Source organism: Nycticebus coucang, chromosome 16, assembly GCF_027406575.1.
Source record: "Nycticebus coucang isolate mNycCou1 chromosome 16, mNycCou1.pri, whole genome shotgun sequence".
In the NCBI taxonomy this organism is placed as follows: domain Eukaryota; kingdom Metazoa; phylum Chordata; class Mammalia; order Primates; family Lorisidae; genus Nycticebus; species Nycticebus coucang.
The window spans coordinates 69,999,577-70,022,722 of record NC_069795.1 but is presented as its reverse complement, the minus strand read 5'-3'; the positions used below and the strand labels follow the sequence as shown (position 1 = coordinate 70,022,722).

Below are 23,146 nucleotides of genomic sequence, written 5' to 3'. Positions count from 1 at the left end.
ATTCTCCACCTACCCTCAACAATTTCATGCCAGATTATAACTCCTGGGTCCCTTCTATAATGAGTTCTGGAGCATCTTTGGCTAGTTTTCTCCTTCCTCCAGTGCCAAGATTCTTCCAGAGCCTAATTACTAAAGAGAGGTGAATGGTTTAAATGCAATTAATGACAGAAATAAAGAATCCAACAGGCACAATGAACTGTATTTGGATGATGGGCACATTTATCATCATGACTCAAGTCACCAAAAACTTTTGTACCCACTTAACATTTTCAAATTAAAAAAAAAAAAAGAACTGATTTGAAACTGCTATGATGATACTCCTTGTGATTAAGTGAAAGAGTGGACTTAAACTCCAGTGCCAGGTTTGCTCCAGAAATTGCAGGCATTCCACTAGCCATCCATCTCCAGGGAAATCCAGAGGTCTAATCTCAGACTTTGAGCTTCCTTTAATCTTCTGAATACTGGATCTCAGCTACAAGATGGATGCAACTGTACTTTCTTAGTAATTCATAATAAAGGGTCTCCAAATAGATGATGTGGCTCAGTGTCTCTCAGGTCACAGGAGTATCAACAGAAATGAGGAGTCTCTTCTATCTTAGCCAGAAAAATGGCAGTAAATTGGGCAGCCCGAGGGGAAACTACTGCAAGTATTACAGTCATACAAACAGGTACAAATCGGTCCTCTAAAGGAGAAATAGAACACAATAAAATTCTACTTATAGAAAGTGGCAGCGAAAGCTTGGAAGATACAGGATCTCTTCATGTACCTCCCGAATTATATTTTCAGTAATTTTAAAGTGCTGCCTATATTTTATAGTCGTGTAAATTTGATCAAGACAGCTTCTTGTACAGATCTCTAATTTCTTCAAATACTCCATTAATTATCCTAAAGAATAGAGAGACCTACAGTAAGTTATGAAAAGACTGCCAGGTGCCAGTAGGAATGAGAAAACACAAAAAGGAAAGTAAATCAGAGACCCAAAGGGATTTCAATCACAGTATAGATGTGATCTTTTTCCCCAGGCAGGGTCCATAACAAAAGGTAAAAAGATACTGTATTTAAAGCAGTCTATTAGGGAAGCAATATTGTTTCAGGGAAGGGGAAGGGATGTCAAACAAGGATAAGGAGTTATTAAGAAGTCTGGCTGTTCATGCATGTGCATAAAGGAGAACTAATAGAGATAATATATTTAGACTTTCATAAAGCTTTCAACATATTCACATCCAAATGTGAATCATCTTGGGATTGGCAGGGTCTGCTTTGTTCTGCATTGAGGTCTGTCTCAAAAATTGAAAATCATGTCTGATTGAAAATCAACAGCTTGATTGCTGGTCCTCCTACAGCCTCTCCTCCCTGCAATCCTTTTCCACCCAGGAACCAGAGTGATCTTCCAGGACTGCAAACTCAATCAGGTTAGTCCTGCCTGATACTTTCAACAGTTCTCACCGGGATCAGGCTGAAGCCTGAAGTCCTTCAGTGATAAAGGCCTTATGAGCTGGTTCCTAGCTACCTTCCTCATTACACACTGGCCATGTTTTGGCTAATCAGCCGTACCAGTGTGGGCTACTGTGCCCAGTACCCAGGGCTAGCGCATTAGTCAGACAGATGGCAACATTTGGTGCTCAGATGAGGTGGCAATTGGTGTCCTCACCAGACCTCTTTGTGGTGTGATTTGGGACATTGTTCCTCACTGATAAAAAAAAAAAAAAAAAGAAAGAAAACTTTCGAACATACTGCTTAATAATTCCCAATGGCAAAAAAATGTTCTTAAAACTTTATAATACTTTACAGGATATTCTCAGTAAAAGAAGGCAGTACACAAAGGGACTTTGGCATAGTAGAATTTTTAAGAACATTTTTTGCCACTGGGAATTATTAAGCAGTATGTTTGAAAGTTTTTTTTTTCTGGGCGGCGCCTGTGGCTCAGTGAGTAGGGTGCTGGCCCCATATGCCGAGGGTGGCGGGTTTAAACCCAGCCCCGGCCAAAACTGCAATAAAAAAAAAATAGCCTGGCGTTGTGGCGGGCGCCTGTAGTCCCAGCTGCTCGGGAGGCTGAGGCAAGAGAATCGCGTTAAGCCGTTAAGCCCAAGAGTTAGAGGTTGCTGTGAGCCATGTGACGCCACGGCACTCTACCCGAGGGTGGTACAGTGAGACTCTGTCTCTACAAAAAAAAAAAAAAAAAAAGAAAGTTTTTTTTTTCTTATTACTAAGGGGTACTAAAATAACTTCTAATGAAAGAAGACTGGCATGATCAAGAATTAATACCTTTAATTTATTTTTTAAGCCTTAAAATCATTAAGAAAAAGGGTAATTGGTGGGACCACACCTACATTGCATCTTACAAGGGTACATGTGAAATTTAGTAAATGTAGAATATAAATGTCTTAACACAATAACTAAGAAAATGCCCTGAAGGCTATGTTAACCAGTTTGATGAAAATATTTCAAATTGTATATAAAACCAGTACATTGTACCCCATGATTGCATTAATGCTAAAAAGAAAGAAAGAAAAAGAAAAAGATATATTACATCAGAAAAATAGGCAGCGGACTTGAACAAACAAATAACAAAGTAAACATAACTAGACAAAAATAGACTAAAAAATGCTGAATCTCGGCTCAGCGCCTCTAGCTCAGTGGTTAGGGCACTGGCCACATGCACCAGGGCTGGTGGGTTTGAACCTGGCCTGGGCCTGCTAAAACAACAATGACAACAACAGCAAAAATAAATAAATAAATAAAATAAAATAGCTGGGCGTTGTGGTGGGCACCTGTAGTCCCAGCTTCTTGGGAGACTGAGGCAAGAGAATTGCTTAAGCCCAAGAGTTTGAGGTTGCTGTGAGTTGTGACACCATGGCACTCTACCAAGGGCAACATAGTGAGACTCTGTCTCAATAAAAAAAAAAATTAAATCTCAATAATAAATGAAATGCAAACTTAAGATTTCATTAAACAGGTTTAAAACTAATAATAATAGTAAACACTGAGACTATATGCTGCTGTCCTAAATATTTATAAGTAATAATTTATCCCATGAGAAAAGTTAGGAACATACACAAAAATTCACCTGCAGGGTTGTCCATTACATGAATCCTAACAGCATAAAACTAGAAAATGAAATGTCCAACTATGAGACTAATTAAATGAATTATGATCAATACACAGAATCCTAGCAACCATTAAAAATGTTGCAGAGTAGGGCGGCACCTGTGGCTCAAGGAGTAGGGCGCCGGTCCCATATGCCGGAGGTGGCGGGTTCAAACCCAGCCCCGGCCGGAAAAAAAAAAAAAAAAAAAAAATGTTGCAGAGTGTTGGGCAGGGTAGCTATCCTCATGGCTGTGATCCTAGTTCTCTGGGAGGCCAAGGTGGTAGATAGCCTGAGCAAAAAAGCGAGACCCCCATCTCTACTAAAAATAGAAAAACAGAGGCAAGAGGATTGCTTGAGCCCAAGAGTTGGAGGTTGCTGTGAGCTATGATGCCACAGCACTCTACCCAGGGCAACAACTTGAGACTCTGTCTCAAGAAAAAAAAAAAAGACGTTTCAGAGGCTAGGCATGATGGCTCATGCCTATAATCCTAGCACCTTGGGAAGCCAAGGTGGGAGGATCGCTTGAGGCCAGGAGTTCAAAACCAGCCTGAGAGACAAAGTGAGACCTATTGTCTACAAAAAAAATTTTTAATTAACTGGGTGTAGTGGCACACCTGTAGTCTCAGCTACTTGGGAGGCTGAGGCAGGAGGATCACTCAAGCCCAGGAGTTTGAGGTTGCAGTGTTGAGGTTGCAGTGAACTATCATGACACCACTGCACTACAGCCTGGCAAGAGAGTGAGACCTTTTCTCAAAAAAAAGAGAAAAGTTGAAAAAAAGACATTGCATAGAAAGACATTCATGAGAAATCATTGGGCCAGAAATTTACAAATCATGCACAGTAGATCTCGTTTAGTGAAAAAAAAAAAAAAAAAAAGATATATAAGCACAGAGGGTAAAAAACACTTTAGAACATTGGTTCTCAACCTTCCTAATGCCGCGGCCTTTTAATACAGTTCCTGTGGGTGGCGACCCACAGGTTAAGAACCGCTGCTTTAGAAGGACATGCATTCCTAATTCTGAGAGGTAGAAGAAACAAACGGATATACATTTGGACCTCTGTATTTGAGGGTTCTGCATCCACGTATTCAACCAACTATGGACTGAAAATATTTGAAAGAAATGAATAAATAAAATAAAACAAACAACTGATACAATGTAACAACTATCACATAGCCTTTACTTTGTACTAGGTATTGTAAGTAACACGGATGATTTATAGGAGGATGTGCAAACACCACACCAAGTATCACAGATTTTGCTATTAACAGGGAAACCAATCCCATGGGGATACTGAAGGACAACTGTACACTAAATACCATTCTGTGTGATGAAATTTGAATTTTGTTTTAAAAATTTCAGATTGATATGAGGGTACAAATGTTTAGGTTACATTGTTTTCATTTCTAAGGTAAAGTTCAAGTTAGTCAAGCCTTTCATCCAGTGGGTGTGCTATATACCCTTATATTGTGCACATTAGGTGAGAACTTGCCAATCACCCTCCCTCCTTCCCTTTCCCCTCTCCCACCATTAGAATATACTTATGTTTTTCTTTTGTGTGGGTATGTAGTTGCTTATATATTTTACTTAATGAAGTTCTAATTTTCTTATAATAGACTTGCATACATATATAAGAATAGTCTCCCTTATCCATAGGGATATGTTCCAAGACCCTCAGTGGATGTCTGAACCATGTATATACTGAACCGTATATTTACATACCTGTGATAAAGTTTAGTCTATAAATTAGGCACAGTAAGAGAATAAAAGCAATAATAAAATAGAACAATTACAGGAACATACTATAATGAAAGTTACTTAGTGAATGTGGTCTCTCTCTCTCACTGAAGGTCTTATTATCTATTTTGGGACCCCAGTTGATTTTGGGTAGCTAAAACTATGGATAGCCAAACCATGGATAAGGAGGGAAGACTGTTAATGCTAAAGGTGCCTAAATAAGAAGACTGAAGGTTGGAGTAGAATTCATTTTCTTTTTGCCTTCTAGTAAAATGAGAATAAAGTAACACATTTTTTTGAGATCTGGAGAACAATTCAAGAATGGTCATTAAGAAGAGTGGAGAAGGCAAGAGCAGAGCTTATTGCATCATACAGGCAGAGGCAAATTAGGAAACAGGTACTACCTGGAAATCAGGAATGGGAATCATATGATTTGGCCAAGTCTCACTGACAAGGGGTGGTAGCTGTAGCTCCACAATGGAACCTCTGGGATACTGCAAAGGCAGTCCTAAGAGGGAAATTTATAGCATCGTAAGCCTTCCTCAAAAGAATGGAAAGATAGGAAGCCAACAACTTAATGGACCATCTCAAGTAATTGAAAAAGGAAGAAAATTCCAACCCCAAACCCAGCAGAAAAAAAAAAGAAGAAATAACTAAAATTAGAGCAGAATTAAATGACATTGAAAACAAAAGAATTATACAACAGATCAATAAGTCAAAAAGTTGTTTTTTTGAAAAGGTCAATAAAATAGATAAACCTTTGGCCAACCTAACCAGAAACAAAAGAGTAAAATCCCTAATTTCATCAATCAGAAATTATAAAGGCCAAATCATGACAGACTCCTCAAAAATTCAATAAATCCTTAATGAATATTACAAAAAACTCTATTCTCAGAAGTATGAAAATCTGAAGGAAATAGACCAATACTTGGAAACACGCCACCTCCCTAGACTTAGCTGGAAAGAAATGGAAATGTTGAACACACCTATATCAAGTTCTGAAATAACATCAATTATAAGAAATCTCCCCTCCCCACCAAAAAAAGCCCAGGCCCAGATGGCTTCACATCAGAATTCTACCAAACCTTTAAAGAGGAACTAGTACCTATATTACTTAACCTTTTCCGTAACATAGAAAAAGAAGGAATACTCCCCCAACACATTCTATGAAGCAAATATCACCCTGATCCCCAAACCAGGAAAAGAAAATTATAGACCAATATCTCTAATGAATATTGATGCAAAAATATTCAATAAGATCCTAACAAACAGAATCCAGCAACACATCAAACAAATTACACATCATGACCAGGTGGGTTTCATCCCAGTGTCCCAAAGATGTTTCAATATATGCAAATCTATAAATATAATATACCACATAAACAAAATAAAAAACAGGGCGGCGCTTGTGGCTCAGTGGGTAGGGCGCCAGCCCCATATGCTGAGGGTGATGGGTTCAAACCCGGCCCCGGCCCCAGCCAAAACTGCAACAAAAAAATAGCTGGGCGTTGTGGCAGGCGCCTGTAGTCCCAGCTACTTGGGAAGCTGAGGCAAGAGAATCGCCTAAAACTCACGAGTTGGAGGTTGCTGTGAGCTGTGATGCCATAGCACTCTACCAAGGGTGACAAAGTGAGACTCTGTCTCTACAAAAAAAAAACAAAGACTACATGATTCTCTCAATTGATGTGGAAAAAGCTTTTGATAATATCCAGCATCCTTTCTTGATCAGAATACTTAAGAAAATAGGTATAGAAAGAACATTTCTTAAACTGATAGAGGACATCTACAGCAAACCCACAACCAATAATATCGTGTTGAATGGAGTAAAATTGAAATCATTACCACTCAGATCAGGAACTGGGCAAGATTGCCCATTGTCTCCACTGCTTTTTAACATTGTAACGTAAGTCTTAGCCATTGTAATCAGGCATGAGAAGGCAATCAAGGGTATACAAATAGGATCAGAGGAGATCAAACTGTCGCTCTTCGCAGATGATATGATTATATATCTGGAAAACCCCAGGGACTCAACTACAAAACTCCTAGAAGTGATCAAGGAATTCAGCAGTGTCTCAGGATACAAAATCAATACTCACAAATCTGTAGTCTTTATATATACCAACAATAATCAACGAGGAAAAAACAATCAAGGACTCTATTCCCTTTACAATAGTGGCAAAGAAGATGAAATATCTGGGAGTGTATCTAACAAAGGATGTGAAAGATCTCTATAAAGAGAACTATGAAACTCTGAAAAAAGAAATAGCTGAAGATGTTAACAAATGGAAAAATGTACCAGGCTTGTGGCTGGGAAGAATCAACATTGTTAAAATGTGTATACTTCCCAAAGCCATCTACAGATTTAATGCAATCCCTGTTAAAGTACCTCTGTCATACTTTAAAGATCTGGAAAAATTAGTACGTCATTTTATATGGAAACAGAAAAAATTTCAAATAGCCAAGACATTACTCAGAAGTAAAAACAAATCAGGAGGTATCACGCTACCAGACTTCAGACTATACTATAAATCTATAGTGATCAAAACAGCATGGTACTGGCACAAAAATAGAGAGGTAGATATATGGAACACAATTGAAAACCAAGAGATGAACCCAGACATTTATCATCATTTGATCTTTGATAAGCCTATCAAAAATATGAATTGGGGGGAAAGATTCCCTATTTAACAAATGGTGGTGGGTGAATTGGCTGGCAACTTGTAGAAGACTGAAACTGGACCCACACCTTTCTCCTCTAACAAAAATTGACTCTCACTGGTTAAAGGACTTAAACTTAAGACATGAAACTATAAAAATTCTTGGAGAGAGTGCAAGGGGAAACACTTGAAAAAATTGGCCTGGGAGAAAACTTTATGAGGAGGACCCCTGGGGCAATTGAAGCAACATCAAAAATACATTACTGGGATCTGATCAAACTAAAAAGCTTCTGCACTGCCAAGAGCACAGTAAGTAAAGCAAGTAGACAGGCCTCAGAATGGGAGAGGATTTTTGCAGGTTATATTTCCGGCAAAGGTCTAATAACCAGAATCCACAGAGAACTCAAACTTATTAATAAAAAAAGAACAAGTGATCCCATTTCATTGTGGGCAAGAGACATGAACAGAAGCTTCTCTGAAGAAGACAGGTGCACTGTCTACAGACACATGAAAAAAATGCTCATCATCTTTAATCATCAGACAAATGCAAACCAAAACCACTTTGCGATATCATCTAACTCCAGTAAGAGTAGCCCACATCACAAAATCCCAAAACTACAGATATTGGAGTGGATGTGGAGAAAAGGGAACACTCCTGCACTGCTGGTGGGAATGCAAACTAATACGTTCCTTTGGAAAGAAGTTTGGAGAACACTCAGGAATCTAAATGTAGACCTGCCGTTCAATCCTGCAAGTCCTCTACTAAATGTATATCCAAAAGACCAAAAATCACTTGGCAACAAAGATATTTGCATCAGATTGTTCATTGCAGATCAATTCATAATTGCCAAGTCTTAGAAGAAGCCCAAGTGCCCATCGACCCATGACAGGATTAATAAATTATGGTGTATGTATACCGTGGAATACTATGAAGCATTAAAAAAAGATGGAGACTTTACCTCTTTTGTGTTTACCTGGATGGAGCTGGAAAATATTCTTCTTAGTAAAGTATCTCAGGGATGGAAAAAGAATATCCAATGTACTCAGTACTTCTATAAAATCAGTTTATAATCACTCACACTTTCATATGCGAGATGAATTATAGCCCAGGATGAAGGCGGGAAAGAGAGGGGGATGGGTAGGGAGGGGGGTGGTTTGATAGAGGGAGGGTTAATGGTGGGACCACACCTATGGAGCATATTGCAAGGGTACAGGTTAAATCTATCAACTATTGAACACAAACATCTTAACACTGTGATTAAGTAAATGAGGTGATAGCTGTGTTAATTAGTAGGATGTAAGCACTCCAATTTGTACAGATAATCAACACACTGAATCCCACAAAGGCATAAATGTATTCATGATCTATGTACATGTAACTTAAAAAATAAAAAATACACTTAAAATTTTGAAAAAAAAGGGTGGGGGGATGGGCAGCGCCTGTGGCTCAAAGGAGTAAGGCGCCAGCCCCATATGCCAGAGGTGGCGGGTTCAAACCAGCCCCAGCCAAAAACTGCAAAAAAAAAAAAAAAAAGAAAGAAAGAAAAAAATCTATTTTTTAGAAATTGATGGATCTTTACTCCAACCTGCTGCCATTACACACAGCTACTCCATGTGTCTACCACCTGGACCGTTTGAATCTGTTTCTCACACCTGTTATTTTTGCCTCAGAGCTTCTGTTCACTTCTAGATTGGGCTCCTTATTATTTCAGTGCCCTAGTGTAAGATAAAGAATGTGGGAGGAGAAGGCGGCGCCTGTGGCTCAGTAAGTATAGTGCCAGCCCCATATACTGAGGGTGGCGTATTCAAACCTGGCCCCAGCCAAACTGCAACAAAAAAATAGCCAGGCATTGAGGCGGACACCTGTAGTCCCAGCTACTCAGGAGGCTGAGGCAAGAAAATTGCCTAAGCCCAAGAGCTGGCAGTTGCTGTGAGCTGTGATGCCACCGCACTCTAGTGGGGGTGACAGTAGAGAGGGTACACGTTAAATCTATCAACCATTGAACAAAATGAGACTCTGACTCAAAAAAAAAAAAAAATATGGGAGATAATCTCAGTGAAGGTTTAGGAGCCTCCCATACCCATATCAGGGAAGGGATCCAGTGGTCCTCGAGTGCTGGGACATCCCCTGCAAAGTAAACAGCAAGTTGTTCCACTTCACACCCTTCATTATTAAGAATGAAGCACAGCATTTTGTGGGGCTCTCTGGAGGTGATAAACATCCTACTTGGGAACATTGCTCTGACTCATTTATGGGATTCATAAAGCTTCCAGTTTTTAGCAGAGCCTAGAGAGGGCTCTGAGGCAGACAAAGGATACAGTGCAAGCAACAGGCCCTTGGGTCATATAACACAACAGAGCTGATACTCCAGGTATCTATGGCGGATAAGGATGCTGCTTGGAGTCTCTTGGAAGACCTTGGCAATCAGATCATTACAGTGCTGACTCCTAAAGGCCATGCCTTCTGTAGCCAAGAACAATTCACCATTCCAACTGCAGCTGCACATCCTCCACGAGATGAAGGGACTATTCAACCAGAGCTGCCCATCATGATCTGGGTAACATCAGAAGCACTGAGTAATGTGTTTGGGTGGACACAGCACAATACAAGGGAACTGCATGGGGTAACTCTTAGCCAATGGATAAAGAATATTTGCTTTTTCCACACCTGGAGGGAAAATTCTTTGTACACTCCCCAAGGCTCCTCAGAAGATCTCTGTGAGGAGCCTGTTACTCTCAGAGATGACAGGTCAATGGCCACACTTGATGGACTTTCCCTCCTCTCCTGCCTGGCCTCCCACTCCTGATCTTTCAGGTCACTTTCTAACATAACCACCTGCATAGAAGCCTTTCTCTGAGGCTCTGCTTTTTAGGGTAAGCCAGGTTAATACAAGCGTCAAATGAGAGAAGTTATGAATATGCTTTCAAAGTTAAAACCAATGTATCAGGTAAACCAGCTCTAAAGAACATCTACAACACTTAATTCTTCCTTTGTGGATTGTCACCTTACTGTTTAAAGACTGACCTACAAAGCATAGGGAGCTTTATTTTATTTTTGTAAAACTGGGGTCTCTCCATCTTGGCCAAGCTGGTCTCACACTCCTGCGCTCAAGTGATCTTTTGACTAAGTCACTAAGTCTGTCTTATTGACTGGTGTATACTCAGCACATAACATAGCTCCTGGCTCATAGTTAACACTCATTTGTTGACTGATTGAATGAACATGAATCTGTTTCTTCTAATGACGGTTACTAACTGTGAGTTCCTAGAAAGTAAGGATTCTACAATGCCCAGCAAATGTTTGCTGTTACTCTGGCAGCAGTGATTCCCAGCACAGACCACTTTCTCTTCTGTTGGTAGGGTGCTGATATGTTTTAACAGAGTCAAGGTAACATTAAGAAAGAGAAACTAGGGCGGCGCCTGTGGCACAGTGAGTAGGGTGCCGGCCCCATATACTGAGGGTGGCAGGTTTGAACCCAGCCCTGGCCAAACTGCAACAAAAAATAGCCGGGCGTTGTGGTGGGTACCTGTAGTCCCAGCTACTCGGGAGGCTGAGGCAAGAGAATCGCCTAAGCCCAAGAGCTTAAGGTTGCTGTGAGCTATGACACCACAGCACTCTACCAAGGGCAACAAAGTGAGACTCTGCCTCTTAAAAAAAAAGAAAGAAAGAGAAACTATTTAGTAATTAATATAAGATTTATTTAAGCAAGAACATATCCAGTCGTCATTGCCAGACTTAATATGAAATGTTAAATGTCCGATCGTATTTTCCTTCCTGGATAAGTTTTTCTTTCCTATCCTGTATAGACAGAAAAAAACAATATTAGAAGCAATGTTGGTATAACTTATGGCACATCTCTGATAAACACAACCCAACACCTCAAACTTAATTTCAAACACATGTCTAAAGCTCAGGAAGTATGTGAGGAAATAACCACCTAAAGAACTATAGCAACAATATTTATTCAAACACATCTTATCCATAAAAGCATATACTGATAGCAAAATGGAAGCACCTATGAAAGTATGGACCTTTCTGTTAAGTAGATCATTTTTCATATAATCAAAGTCTATTAGCTCTAACAGGAGCATAGACTGGACAGTTTAAAACAAAATTAGATGGGTGGACTCCAGTCTAGTTGGCAACACAAAGCCTGAGGGATGTGGCTGGGGTCCAGTACCAGAAGTGGTCTAGTGCCAAAGATGAGTTTGGCTTTCTCTGCAATCAGATACCCTTTGATAGTTGATTCCCAGCATAGGCCACTTCTGCTTCTCTGTTGTTGGAGTACTAATTAGGCTTTAACATCAGTTCACAAAACACAATCAACATAACTAGAATTCATGCAAACAGGAAATACACTAATAATTTATGTATTTTACTAATATTTGGCCCAATAATCATCTCTTTTTAAAACGAACTAAGATAAATGAAACACTTGCAGAGATATTATCTAAAGGGTAATCACAATAGAAAAGTTTAATTTCTGTACATCTTCTAATGAGAAAAAAGAAATTAACTTTTTAAAGTTATTTTGGTATTTCTTTGCTTAATAATCGCTGCATAATTTCTTTCCACTATTTAAAACACACGAGGAAAACTCTTCCATGAGCTGTCTTAAAAATTTAAGTTGATCCTTTTTTTTTTTAATTGTTGGGGATTCACTACATGTACAAGGAACCAGGTTACACTGATTGCATTTGTTAGGTAAAGTCCCTTATAATTGTGTCCCACCCCCAAAAGGTGTGTCACACACTATGACCCTCATCTCCCTCCCTCCTTCTCTCTCCCTGCTCTGCCCTTCCTCCACCCGCTCTTCCCTCTCTCTACTCTTCCCTTCCCCCACCCTCACCGTGTACTAGGTCATTAATTGTCCTCATATCAGAATTGAGTACATGGGATTCTTGCTTCTCCATTCTTGTGATTTTATGAGTTTAAGTTCTAGACCAGCCATTAAATTAAATTTGAAAGACCCAGAGGCAACCATGATTTTTAACTAGTTGAAACAATAAAGCAATAAAACATATAAATGAGCCTTTCTGTTTTAACACCTTCTGGAAAAGAATAAAGGTAAAGGAGGACAAGAAGGGAAGGCAGAATACAGGGCCAAGGTAGGAGGGGTGCTGGTGGCAATCATCAAGAGAAAGAGCTGCAGCTTGTACCTACCACACAGATACTAAACATCTGGTCCTAATACTTACCCTGTCAGTTTTGAAAACATAATACCAGAAGATGAGGGGCCCAATTCCAACCACAGCTCCTAATAATGAATTCTTGGGAGTGGGTCTAAAATTGGGATAGATATTTGCTGATCTTGCATAGGTCCAACGAATCAAGGCAGGATCTTCCTAAAATTAATAAAAACAATCAGGTATGGAATTTAAGAAGGACCATATTGAGAAATAAATTCATCCTTTACAAAGGAGCACAGAGATGCCTTTTGTTCTAATAGTTAAGTTAATGAATATTCCTAACTAGCTTCAGAGATCACGTCTAATATTTTTTAAATAATTCTCTGATGATCCTGTTCAAATCCTTCAGAATCTGACTCTTCTATCACACTTCAGCTATCTATTTATTTAAGAATCCTAATCTATTTAAAAAATTGTCAGAGAAGCTACTTTTTCTCCCTTATCATTTTTATCTATTCTTCTCTGGACTGCTTTTAGCTTTATTGTCTTTCTTCAAGTGTGACCATCGGAACCACACATCAGAAACATATTCCCAATAAAGACAAACAGATTTCATAAGTCTAGCATATTCTGTTTTTTTGTTCCTGGATGCTTTCTAATGCTATCCCCACAATGGTCTTACAGTCTAAAATAAACTACAGGAAAATGAAGGAGGTAGGCTACCTCTAAACTGTGAAGTTTATTCATTTTTTTTTTTTAAGCTGACCTGGGGACTGGGCACAGTGGCTCACACTTGTAATCCTAGCACTGCTCGGAGACTGAGGCAGGAAACTTGCTTGAGCCCAGGAGACCAGCCTGAGAAAGGAGTGATACCCCATCTTTACTAAAATAGTTGGGCATTGTGGAGGGCACCTATAGTCCCAGCTACTTGTTGCTTGAACCAAAATGAGATACCCTGGCACTCAGAGACTCAGGGCGACAGAGTGGCTCAAAAAAAAAAAAAAAGCTGACTTGACTGGTATTAAAAGCAAAATTGATCTATTTCACACTATTAAAAGTTTTATAGAAAGGTCAAAGTTGTCAAAGAAAAACAATCAAACTGACTTGGTTAAGAAAAAAGTGTCTATTTTAATATATTTTTATACTGAAATAACTATCCAAGAATAGCAAATCTACCCCAAACACATAATTAAGTTTAATTAGCTAAATCCCCAAATGAGTTTACAAAATTAGTCTCTCCAATTAACTGACAGATAAAAATAAGCAAACAAAATCAGCTTTAAGACTTTAATATATGACATGAACATTCAAGGTCCTAACCAACACTAAGTCATGATTGGTAGGACTTTATAAAATAAATGTAACTGGGTCTTCCTCAGCCAGATTTCAAACCAAACTGAATTATAGCAATTTTACCCTCAGCTGGAGCTAAGAAGTAAAGAAACTTTATGATAGAAATGCCCCCCTTCTTTATAATTTGGTTGAGATTCTTCAAGGGTGTGAGCATTCACTACTAGATTCAAAAGTCCAAAAATACCTTCTGGTGCGCTAGAAACTATTAACATTATCATACCACATTAAAATGAAAGCAAATTCTGCAGCCTTGTTTATTATTACACCTGTATTGCAAACAGTAAAGAGAATAAAGACATAAATATAGGTCCAAGGAGATGTGTGAGCTCAACATCTGAAAGGATAAATACATCTATTCTTCCATCGTTTCTGCTATAAATGTATTTTGAATGACTATCCAATGACAGACTTCTCAATTTGCCAGTCACCTCTCTATCCTTTAAGATCTGCCAAATCTGCCTTCCAGAAAGATACTTTATTTCACAAAAATACCAATAGTCGGCTCAGTGTGGTGGCTTAGGCCTATAATCCTAGGGCTGAAGCAAGAGGATCCCTTGAGCTCAGGAATTCCAGACAAACCTGAGCAAGAGCGAGACCCCATCTGTACTAAATAGAAAAATTAGCTAGGCATTTTGGCACATGCCTGTAGTCCCAGCTACTTGGGAGGCTGAAGCAGCAGGATCGCTTGAGCCCAGGAGTTTAATGTTGCTGTGAGCTAGGCTGAAGCCATGGTACTCTATCATGAGCAACAAAACAAGACTCTTATTTTAAAACTAAGAAACAAACAAACAGTCCATACTGTTGGTGGGAGAGATTAAAAGAGGTTTCAGAAAACACACCATGAGGGACAGTTTTCCTCCTTTGACACACCTTAATGTCCAATGGACTCTCAGCAGCATTCGACACAGTGAAAAGTCCCTGAAATAACTTCTTTACTTGACTTCCAGAGCCCAAACCTGCTTGGTTTTCCTCCTCTTTGGCCATTCTCTCTTCATCTCTTTTGTTCTTTTCCTCCTCTTCTTCCCAAACATATCCTAAACAAATTTCCCAGTATTTCATTCTACTTGCTTACCTGCTGCACTCACATTCTTATCCTGGAAAAGGCAACATTATTCTTCCAATCGCTTAAGACAAAAACCTCTCTTTCTCTCACACATCAAATCTAATCTGCCAGCAATCCTGGTTGGCTCTACTTTCAAAATATATCTCGAATTGAGCATGTCCCACCATCTCCACTTCCAACACTATGGTGGCCACCATCAACAAAGATTTCAGATTAATGCGAAAGCCTCCTAACTAGTCTCCATGCTCCTGTCCTTGTTCCCGCACAGCCAATTCTCAACTAACCAGCCAGAGATTTTGCTAAAATGTAAATCCAGATTATGGGACTTCCTATTCAGTAAAAGCCCTTACAATGACCCAGGCCTGGTATGATCTAGTCCTAGGTACCTCTCTGCCCTCAGCTCTTTCCACTCAGCCCTCATCTTTCTCCACTTTAGCCACAGTGGTCTCTTCAGTATTTTTTTAATTAAACAGGCACACTGCTCCCTGAGGGCCTTGTACCTGCTGTCCCCTCTAATCAGATGCTACTTTCCCAGAGAGCTGTGCAGCTAGCCTCCTCACTTTATGTCTTTCAGATCTTTATTAAATGTGCCTTCCAACCAAGGTCTTCCCTGGGCCTATCTAAAATAGAGGGGGCTCATCCTCCTGGCTACAAACAGTGAATCTCTTCCCTTGGTTTGTTTTCTTATCACTTACCACTTCCTAGCATGTTAAAATGATTTTGTGTTTTAACTTGTTTCTTGCTTGTCTGTCTCCCCTACTGCAAAGAAAGCTCTATGAGGACAAGGATTTTTGCCTGTTTTGTTCTCCATTGTTATCTAAACACCTAAAATAGGCTCATTATGACCCTGAGCTATTATTCGACTGAATAAATCATGCTTAGACAAGAATATTTACATCTACTGATTAATAAATGATTGTGCAGACACTCATTTAATTAACAGAACAACCAAAGAGGCAGGTATTACTTCTATTTCACATATAAGAAAACTGAAACTGCCCTGAGTCACAGAGCTGAAAAACAATGGATGTGGGGTTGTGTGAGGCCTTATTCTTTTTAACTCTCTAACACATCAAACCTAATCATGTGGGTATGGATGTAATACATGTGTGTCTCTGCCCTTTCTTCCCAAGTGAACAAGATACTGGCTGGAGTACCTTGTTGAAGTACACCCTGCGTGGGTTACACAGTTCAAATTCTGTCCTATCATTTGTCAAGGCGTTATCTCTGTAGGAACTACTTGTCCTTCCCATGTTGTCTTTTCACCTATAAAATGGGGATAGTAACAGAGCTTACTTTTCTGAATAGTTGTGTGAATAAAATACTCAAGAGGTTTAGCATAGTGCTGGGTACATTTAACTTTCCTTCACGCCTCACAACTTCCAGAAATTCCTAGAGAAAACTAGTGCAACTACTGGGAAAAGTCTTGTTTTGTTTTTTTTAACATCATATTTAACATATTTATAAATATCATGTACAGAGAGCTATCTAAAACTTGTTAAATAGTAATCACCTGGGCATTTATTTTGTGGTGAGACTGTTACATAGACTATCTCATTTACTCTCAAAACAAGTTTATGAAGAATGTGCATCATTTCCACATGAACGTCACAAAACTATAATTCAAAGTGATTAAGTGGTCCAAAATCATTATAGTTTGCCAGTGTTGTAATGCCTTGGAGTCTGACTTCTAAGCCCAAAGCATCAACAAGCTGCAGGGTCTTTTTTTGGAGGAGTGGGCAGTCTCACTTTCTTGCCCCCGTTTGAGTGCCATAGCATCATAGCTCACAGCAACCTCAAATTCTTGGACTCTAGCGATTCTCTTGCCTCAGCCTCCCGAGTAGCTGGGACTACAGGAGCCCGCCACAACGCCCCGCTATTTTTAGAGATGGGGTCTCACTCTTGCTCAGACTGGTCTAGAACTCCTGAGCTCAAGCCATCCACCCGCCTGGGCCTCCTAGAATGCTATGAACACTGGCGTGAGCCACCGCACCCGGCCTAAGCTGCAGGGCCTTTAAAAGATACAGGTTGGGCCGGGCTCCGTGGCTCACGCCTGTAATCCTAGCACTCCGGAAGGCCAAGTCCGGTAGATCGCTTGAGCTCAGGCTGGTCTTGAACTCCAGCCCGTGTTAGATTCTTCTCCACTAAAAACAGAAAAAACTAGCCGGTACGGCACCTGTAGTCCCAGCCACACCGGAGGCTGAGACAAAAGGATCTCTTGAGCCCATGAGTTTGAGGCTGTGAGCTATGCTGCTATGGCATGCTATCCAGGGAGACAGTTGTCTCAAAATAAACAAATAAAAGATATAGGTTGAAGAACGTGGACATTCCCATCAGGTGAGAAGAGTATCCATATGAAATGTGAACTAAAAAGTAAAACACAACGTTTAAAATTTCATAAATATAGTAACAGTAAAACATTTCCTGATCACTGATGACGTGTTACCAGGGAGGACCTGCGCTAGGCCAGTCACGCGCCTCATCTCCTTTAATCCTCCTAACCATCTCATAAAATAGGAAGGTTTGTATCACGCCCATTTTTCACATAGAAAAACTGAGGCAAAGCAGAGTTGAATACACTTCTCAAGGTCACTCAGGTAGGAAGTAATTAAGCCAGGATTCAAACCCACCCACGTCTGAGACCAAAGCTCTTAACCACCGAGCGCTATGGCCAAGGTCAAAGAGCTAGTGGGTGGCTCTGTACTGGAAGAGGATATGCGTCTAATTTACTGAGTGGAAAGAGTAGTCGCCTCCCTGCGTGGTCACCTTTGGCCATGCTGGGCTGCCCATCCCGAAGGGACCGCCCGACTCGGGCCCTCGATTCCCGCCCGGCCGGCCCCCAACTCACGATGTGCCCTCGGCGGTTGGGGTCGTTGTACTGAAGCAGGTACTCCCGTTTAAGCCGGGCTCTTATAGCTAACCGCTCAGCTTGCGCCTTCCGGGTTTCCGGAGATATGTTGTATTCGGCTGGGTCGAGGGTTTGGGGCAGAGTAGCAAGGGGAGACGGAACATACTTCGGGAACGACTTTGGAGGCGACAACGGGTTCGACATCTTGGCGCGACCCCCCGGTGCCCAACTGCGCCTGCGCGGCTATGAGGTACTTCCCACCTCACCTCTTTTTTTCTGACCTTTAGCCTCTGGAACTGCGCCTGCGCGTTAGCGGGAGGTTGCGGATAGAATTCAACCCGGAGCTCAGGCCCAGCTTCCGGGACGCTCTGACCCGCTGCTAGCTATCTGTTCATGCGCAATGTCTTCTCCCCCACCCCCAGTCAGCCAGTCGCTCCTTTCCTCCTGGCAGCGGTATCTTTACTGATATAATACAGAGCTTATTACGTAAAAATTAAGCTGTGGGATACTGGGAAATGAGACTGAGTGTGGAGTCGGAAGTCCTGGTTTTCAATGTGGGTCTGCCCACGCTGTGTGACCTTGGATAAGTCACTTAAAATCTCCTTGACCTGAAGATAATGAACCCAATTCTATCCATCTGGCAAAGTGGTTGTCAGGATCAAATAAGGTAATGAATATATGACAGAGTGCTTTGCAAAACTTAATTCTCTACCCAAGGAAAAGAGTATAAGCTTTTTTTGTACATTAGTACGTTAGGTTCATAGAGTATAAATATAAGCTTATTTTTATATGTACAAAATAATAGGAGAATAATGTTACATAATAGAAGTGTTGCCTAAAGGCTGTAGTAGATTCAGGAAGAAAATGAGGTATTGAATAAAACTCATGAAGGCATAATATAGTTAAAATACTAAAATCTCTTACCTAAAATCCTTAGCATTCTTGTGATAACAAAAAACATCCTTGCACATACGAAAATCCACATAGGGACACTGTATCTTATTATGCAGGATGATTTGGAGAGAAACCTAAGATAATTGTAAATCTGCTGCATCCCTATCTTCCTTCTTCCCCCACTATCACCAAGGGTAAAAAGCAACTTCAGGTTACACAGCAGGGTGTTTGGGCACTAATAAAATACTCCTTCCGGGGAAATATGTAAACATTTCCATAACTTGGTCAAGGAAAGGTGGATCAAAAGAGAGCTTTGGCTTGGCTGAGCCGTCTAGGGATATGTAGGTATGTTAAGAAATGGTTGCTAGGCAGGAAAGGGACCTAGAAAGTGTTGGCACTTGAAATGATGAGGAGCCGCACTGCTGTCAAATTTATTCAACATTTTAATACTGTTTTAAAATATTTATTAAGCACCCACCACGTGAAGCATACTGTGCACTAGTCAGTCTTAGTCAATCTTCTAGGCTCAGTGGGGTAAATAGGAAATGGAAGATGCCTTGTGTATCTTCGTGAGCTGACAAACAGGCGGTACAAAAAGAACAGAAAGAGCACAGTAATATGTGCAAAGTACTTTTTTTTTTTTTTTTTGTTGTTGTTGCAGTTTGGCCGGGGCTGGGTTTGAACCCACCACCCTCGGCCTATGGGGCCAGCGCCCTACTCACTGAGCCACAGGCACCGCCTGTGTGCAAAGTACTTTAATGTCCAAATGAATATAAAGCAAAATGGACTCATGAAAATGGCAGGCTGAGGGACTGTAGAAAAAGTAAATTTGAGACAAATCACTCAATTTTAAGTGAGGAAAATAAGTTCCGGTTTGTAAAATTCTAAAGACTACAAAGATAAAAGTTTCAAAAACCTTTCATTTATAGATTAGACACTGTCCTAGAAAGGAGGTTATATAAAAAGAATAAAAGCATAATGAAAGCAGTCCAATGAATATAAGCCAGCTGGCAAAGTTAAAATAGATTTCTTAAGGTTATGAGAAAGAGAGAGAGCTTTGAATGAGTTAAGGTGGTTATTCCCACACTTGCCTGATTATCGGAAGGATTTGCCTAGGATGATTGTTAAAGACTTGTTAAAGACAAATCCTGAAGTCCTAGCTTCTCAAGAAGCTGATCCTGGAGGAAACCTTGACCCTTGGAGTTTTAGTCAGCCTGGGCAACACAGCAAAATCCTAACTCTAAAAAAAGTTAAAATAAGTAAATAAAAATATGGAATGTTTTTTAACTCCTAGTTTCTGTTCTACTCTTGAAAATTGGTATGGTGTGAGAACCCAGGAGTCTGTATTTTTTACAATTTTCTGGGGTGATTCTTAAAATATATTGTATAAGCTTGAGAAATAGAGACAAGTACAAGAAGTCTTTCTTTTCCCAAAACACCACATAAATGGTACCAGAAAAAGTCCCTCAGAGTAAATCTATTGAAGATGGGACCTAGATTTCATGTTGAAAGAAAAAGACTTGATTGTGACTTTATCTTGAAAAAATTCAACCAAAACATTATGAAAATGGACTTATATTTAACACATTTAGGTTACAATTGCAGCTATGTACTAATTCTGATAAGTCAAGTGTTAATTTGGGGTGACAGAATTTTCTTATATGGCCCATTATCCTTCACTGAGTATTTGACTTTGATAGCAGGATCCCTATATTTGCAAAAGTATTGGAGGCTTTAATCCAGTTTTTCCAAAGCCCTCTTTTAATCCTTTGAAATTCGTTGTTTTCCTTTTGAAGTATTGATGCAAACATCATTATTTGTGATTTCCCCTTTTTCATTTGTTACTGGTCCAACACTGTGAGTTTCTTGTTCATTATGACTTTGCATGTGAATTCAGCAGTTCACCAACATCACTTTTCAATTTAATGAAATTCCACATCTTTTGCAAGATGGCCAGTTTTACTTAGCAATAGATTTTGGTTGTATTTGAGGCTGACTATTTCCAAATGAATGAGCAAGGTGTTAATAGAGGTGGCTGTAGGTACTAAAGTAACAGATTGGACAATTTAAGTGGGGAGCAGTTTCACAAGTTGTCATTTTATTGATGAATATTTTCTGTTTTGAAGACATTTACTTCTCTGAGAAATCTCCTAACAGAATTCATCAGGATATAGATTAGAAGGACTAAGTATATTTGTGTGTGGCTGAAAGAAAGGGGGAATGATATGATGAAGTGGAAGAGTTTAGTGCAAACGTGTGGGGGTGTTCAAGCTGTGTGAATAGGGGAGGGTTTCAGGCAGCAGCAGATGAACAGTTGGATACAGAAACTGTAAGAAAGGTGAATCAGGAAAAGACTGAATTATCTTCCTTTTCCCTCTGTAGAAAACAATATTGCAAAGATCACTGTCATCTGAAGAAGTAAACAGAGTAAATGCAACCAAATATATATGCTATATGAAAAAAATATAGAGGTATATCATAAAGTTAATTCAAATATTTTATTATTTGACTGGCTTTGTGATATTTATGTTTTAAATTTTATAATTCTCATTCATATCTAATTGTAATTGTAATTTTGTAAACATTTTTTTAAAGACGTCCCTCTTGCCCCTCCCCCTCAAATTATACATGCATATAAGCTTCAAATCCCATCAAACCTGAATGTTCTTGTTTGTGGGACTTGTTAAGGCTGCAAGGAAAAAACACAGACTACTATGTGAATTAATTTGATTGGGTAGGAGATCCAGGAACATGGGGTAGCAAGGAAAATCATCTCTGGGATGGGAGCCACAGTGGGAGCTTATTTTCCAAAATGGAAATGAACAGAAGCCCTAAGGAAGAGTAAGAACCATAGTCCAGAGTTTCCAAGGTCCCACCTAAGTTCAGGTAACCTGCTTTCTCATTGTTTACCTAGCATTTACTTTTCTTCCAAAAGAGGACACTGTTGTATCAGTATGACACTGTTCAATGTAGATTGCCTTACTTTAAGGCAATTCCTCTGTGGCACTGTTGACTTAGGCACTGTCCCAATCAGTCATAATTATACAATTACACTATTTTCACCCAATAAGTACACCTAAGTCTTCATGTTCAGAAAAGGCCCACCTAGAGCTACTTTCTTCAGAAGTGGCAATATATCTAGCAGGTACTTTGAGACTTCACAGCCTGTCCCTGACAAACAAACATTACTTTCTATGTTTCTACCAGAGCTTTGTAATAAGTCTTGTTATTTCATGGGGCAAATCTCTCCATTTCTATTATAGTTCAAAATTATCTAAGCTACTTTTATTCCTCTTCTCTTTCAGGTGAATTTTAATTTAATTTTTTTTTTTTTTTTTAGACTTACTCTCTCACCCGTGGATAGAGTACTATGGTGTCATAGCTCACAGCAACCTCAAACTATTGGGCTCTCAATGATCTTGTCTCAGCCTCCCAAGTAGCTGGGAGTGCAGGGGCCTTCTACAATGCCTGGCTGGTTTTCTATTTTTAGTAGAGCCAGACACTCTTTCTCAAGCTGGTCTGGAACTTGTGAGCTGAGGTGATCCACCCTCCCAGAATGCTAGGATTACAGGCATGAGCCACTACACTTGGCCTTTCAGGTGAATTTTAGAATTAAGTTGTCAAGTTTCATGGGAAAAAAAATCCATTGAGATTTTTATTAGAATTGCACTAAATTTATAGCTTAATTTGGGGAAATGGACATCCTTATAATATTCTATTTTCCCATCTCTGATCATTAGTCAGGTCACCTTTTATGTCCTTCAAATATGTCTAACTTTCTCTGTAAAGAAGTCTTGCCCTCCCTATTGGATTCATTCCTACTATGTTATAGATTTAATTGCTGATGTTATTTCTTTTTTCTACTACATTTTAAAATTATTTATTGCTTGTGTATAGGAACATTGTTGATTTTTGTATACTGATCTTGGAGTCAGCATCATGGTTGGAATTTTTATTAGTCCTATTAGGTTTTCAATACATTCTTTTGTTTTATGTAGTCACTCATCTCTCTTTTTTTTTTTTTTTTTTTTGAGACAGAGTCTAACTCTATCATCCTTGGTAGAGTGCTATGGTGTCACGGCTCACAGCAATCTCAAACTCCTGGGCTTAGGCGATTCTCTTCCCTCAGCCTCCTGAGTAGCTAGGACTACAGGCACCTGCCACAATGTATGGCTATTTTTTTTGTTGCAATTTGGCCGGGGCTGGGTTTGAACCGCCAGCCTCAGTATATGGGGCCGGCGCCCCACTCACTGAGCTACAGGCGCTGCCCGTCACTCATCTCTTTTGCAAATAGCAGTCTTGCCTCTTCTTTTCCAAGTCGTGTACTCCCCCCCCCCCCAATCTCTCCTATTGCACTAACTAGGACTTTTAGTACA

At 39.8% G+C, this 23,146-nt stretch overlaps 1 protein-coding gene across 1 annotated transcript; it reads right to left on the bottom strand.

Annotated features, from left to right (window-relative positions):
- Nucleotides 1-11,166: 11,166 nt before the first annotated feature.
- On the bottom strand, nt 11,167-18,149 carry NDUFB4 (NADH:ubiquinone oxidoreductase subunit B4). The gene is made up of 3 exons (XM_053565599.1): nt 17,877-18,149; nt 12,682-12,828; nt 11,167-11,281 (listed from the first exon to the last, which is right to left on the bottom strand). Exons 1-3 carry the CDS (start codon nt 18,078-18,080, stop codon nt 11,219-11,221), a joined length of 414 nt encoding a protein of 137 aa, XP_053421574.1. The 5' UTR covers nt 18,081-18,149; the 3' UTR covers nt 11,167-11,218.
- Nucleotides 18,150-23,146: the final 4,997 nt, after the last annotated feature.